This window comes from Brassica oleracea, chromosome C6 (genome assembly GCF_000695525.1).
Source record: "Brassica oleracea var. oleracea cultivar TO1000 chromosome C6, BOL, whole genome shotgun sequence".
Lineage (NCBI taxonomy): Eukaryota > Viridiplantae > Streptophyta > Magnoliopsida > Brassicales > Brassicaceae > Brassica > Brassica oleracea.
The window spans coordinates 24,288,529-24,292,477 of NC_027753.1; the positions used below are offsets into that span (position 1 = coordinate 24,288,529).

General features: G+C 35.0%; 1 protein-coding gene across 2 annotated transcripts; it reads right to left on the bottom strand.

Moving 5' to 3' along the window:
- Positions 1-1,072: 1,072 nt before the first annotated feature.
- Positions 1,073-2,830, bottom strand: LOC106296397. 2 transcript variants are annotated; one of them, XM_013732527.1, is made up of 4 exons: positions 2,486-2,830; positions 2,049-2,348; positions 1,641-1,814; positions 1,073-1,447 (listed from the first exon to the last, which is right to left on the bottom strand). In XM_013732527.1, the coding sequence occupies exons 1-4, from the start codon at positions 2,657-2,659 to the stop codon at positions 1,358-1,360; spliced, it is 738 nt and encodes a 245-aa protein (XP_013587981.1). In that variant the 5' UTR covers positions 2,660-2,830; the 3' UTR covers positions 1,073-1,357. The 2 variants fall into 2 exon arrangements, with proteins under 2 accessions (XP_013587981.1, XP_013587980.1); XM_013732526.1 differs by having other exon boundaries at positions 2,049-2,363.
- Positions 2,831-3,949: the final 1,119 nt, after the last annotated feature.

Consider the following 3,949-nt stretch of genomic DNA (forward strand, 5'->3'; position numbering starts at 1 on the left):
ATTGTAAAGACATCTTAAATTTTATAAACCAATGAAAGTAAAACATTAATCAGTTATTGTGATTTAGTTATTTATAAATATTTAAATATGTATATGACTTTTTAGATATCACTTATTATTTTGGTTGATGCAATTCTAATTAAATTAACACTTGGTTTTTATTTTTATACTTTTTCCTATAAATATATAATTAATTATACACATCTTATAAAATATATCTACAAACTACTAGGATGAATCAAATTAAATATATATATATATATATATATATCTGATTTTAGTTTATTTAAAAACAACATAAATTGTGATCTAATTGGAAAATAAATACAAACTAATATATCAAAAAGAAAAACTGAACCAATCTTAATTATTATACATGAAATCACATATTTAATTGAGATAATTTAAATACATTATTCTATTTACTTTTCATATGTTTAGAATATAAAATGGTTTAAAATGTATCAACAAATACAAATAACAGATTAATTAATTATAGTTGATTATTTTATAAATATTTATATATGTGTATGAACATGGAATAATCACCTCGTATAAAATTGATTGTAATATTACTCCGGAGTATAATTGTTCTTGTTTGTTGGAAAATCGGAGAGTTTATTCACCTTGTTTTGGTTAACGGAGCATTATGACCACAAAACCACTGTTTATGTTGGGTTTACGCAAAACCATTGGATTGGGCATCAATACAAAAATGTGGAGTGGATCATGGGTTTCAGATTCGAAAGCCTCCGACCTTGTCGCTTAGCGACACCCCTCAGCTCCTTGTTCTTTCTTTTATTAGACGAGTTAATAAGACGTAAGTTATTTTTCTTTTAAATGAATTCTGTCATCTAGAGGATATAGTTTCGATCCGTAGCGTGAATTTTGAAACCTAGTTGTTATTGGTACGTAGACAAGCAAGCGTGGAACCATAGAATGAGTCTTCATATCACAGAGCAGAGCAGCATCACAGCCAAACAATAAAATCAGCGGATGCATAATAATTACGGAGTGAAATCGGGCAATTACCGAATGATCGGAATTTACAAGGAATGGTGAAGACGAAAAGTAGAGAGACCAGCAAAAAAAATTCGGAACCAAAGTTTACTTATACCAGCCCTATACCCACACAAATTCTTGATATTCCCTCAGGATTAGACAAGCATATCACCAAAGTATAAATAAAAAAAAAAAGACAAGGAAAGGAAACATTTTGTTTTTCTGACTTGACTTGGGGACTCTACACAGCAAATACAATGCAACAGCATTTCTCTTCTGTTGATCATCTCTCCTCTACTTGTTGCGTTTATATTGATAGTCCTTCTCCTCCCCCAACTGCCCTACTTGTTTCTCATTAGAAGACATCCGGATTGAATCTTTGCGGCATCATATAGTTGCCGTGTTCCATTTGCTCCAGTTGCAATTTCAATGCGTAGTTATTCACCTGCATTTTGTAACTTTCTATTATCATTCCACTCTTTAACCATAGGAGACCATCAAAACTAGGGAACTTTCACCAATATTGCTCATTAAAAAAAAAAAAATATTAAATTCAGGATGTGAATATTCAACATATATATGGCTATGCAACCATCAGTATATAAAAGTAGTATCTCTATGGTTTGTTTAAGGCTTACCTCCAAATTTCTGACCTTCTCCTGGTACTGAGGAATCAGCTGCTTAAAAAACTCTAGCTGCTGGTTCGCATCTTCTAACGCCTTCTGCCGCTCATGCTGGATAGCAACAGCACGTTTCAGCACTGTGTTGTCCTTCATCAAGGCTTCCACTTGTTGCTGCACTGCCACACTCTCCTGCAAAATCAGAAGAGGGTGTTAATTTAACCCAAAAAAAAAAAAAGACAAGGACCAAAATTGTGTTCTGAGCCAGTAACTTGTAGTCAATGATGGTTCAAAACTACTACGTCTTAACAACAACACTGACTGAACTAGAAACTGTCCTTGATGCGTCGAACTAACTACCCGTGCCCCTCCCCTAATACAAACTATACGATAGCTTAAAAGGAGGACAGTACAATGGCTTTATACCTCTTGGAATTTTTTACCGGCTTCTTCGTGAGCACGCGCGCTTAACGTCTTCTCTAACGCCTCCAAGACTCTTTCAGCACGGAACTTCGCATCATCTGGACCAGCAGATTGCGTCACTTCCCTCACTAACAACGCAACCCAGTCATCACCACTCGCTGTAAAAGTTCCAGCAGCATCAGCCTCCTTATTAGCGGCCAATTCTTGAGCTCTCTTCTCCTCCTCAGCAGATACCAAAGCGTACAAGCTTTTCATAGCAGCATTCAAATCACTCCCATGTTCTTCCAACGCCTCCACAAGAACCTGAAACTTCCGAATCTAATTAAATTTCAAGAATTGCCAACCGATTAAGCCACGAATCATGCTGCTAAACTCAATTAGCGTCTAATCAACCGGATTGAGCAAAAGGTAAAGCTAGATCGAAAGGAACAAAGACATACGGTGAGTTCAAGATGAGGAAAGGCAGCGCGAAGCTGATCGAGCGATGAGGGAGGAGAGGAGGACCAGCTCGGAGAATTGGAAGGGGAATAGCATCGGAACCGCTTCGAAGAGGGAGGAGGAGAAGGAGTATCGTCGAAGTACGATCTCTTACTTCCGCAATATACGGCAGACATGGCGGATGATTCGATCCGGGTGAGTCCTAATCTCAAATAACCTATGCCGCAATTAAGTTAGGGATTGAAGGAGGAAGGATGATTGAGATTATAGGCAAAGGCAAACTCAGATCGAGATTCGGGGGAGGGGAGCGTCCAAGTTTTCTCTCTACCTATCAGGTTAGGTTTTTGATGGGTTTTCTTTCACAACAGGGATAACATTTGTTTTATATACAGCGTTCAGCGTCAGGGGCTCTTTCGTACTTTTCCTTATTCACTTTTGCGCGTTCCGCGTAAACCTGCAGCCAACGCTTCTCTTTGTCTATTAAAATTCCGTTTTTCTCCTTTTGTTAAGATTCTCAACAAATTAGAGATCACAAAACCTTATCATCAACAAGTAATATTTTTTTTTAATCTCCTAGTTTATGTTTTAAGTCGCCCTGGTATGGGTTCCAGTAGTCGCCTTCATGTGGGCTTTTGTATGGTTCTTTGAAATGAAATGAAGTATTTTTACGGTGAAAAAATAAATAAGCATTGTTATCTGATGTTTTCACGCTACATTGCCTAAGTAGTAGCTTCACATCAATTTACATTTGAGTATGCTAACGCGTCGGCTTCACAGTCATTAAACAATTAATGTTTTTACATACTAATTTTTTAAGTCCACCGCATATAATTAAAAATGTTCATACTAATTATTTTTTAATCAGTTTATTTTTAGTTTCTGCATTTTTTAAATTTTGTATTAGTAAACTAAAATTTTCTCTATACTACTACTGAATAGTATCATTTTGAAATAAAGAAATTACAAAATCATTAAGATTCGCATCAGCTAAAATTTGGAATGAGAATGTTTTTAGAAGTTAAAAGTTTTGTATCTTGCCAAACTTAGCCATGGTTGAGGTTTTTGTACACAAAAGCAATAAATCATTGTGATTGGTATTCATTAAGAAAATTGAAGTAAAAAACAGCACACATAGAGTTGAATCTTTAGTTTACTCAAATATTACTTTTCTTTACGAAGTTTTCATATCAGACCAAGAATTATAAACATAATCCGATTGTTAAAAAAAAAATCAGAAATCAAAAAAGCTTTTAAAAAAAAAGTTCATGAAATCGAATGAAAAACATAATTCATATGCCGACTGAAGAGATCACATTATTTTCTACGCAACTCTAACACTTTTCACTTGATTGTATCGTGTTTTTATTATATTTACCAAGAATTTTTATAAGAAAATGCACGTTATTGGTTATAGATTATGTCAGTTTTGCAGCAAGCTCAACAATATTGACACGCCGCCCAACCAT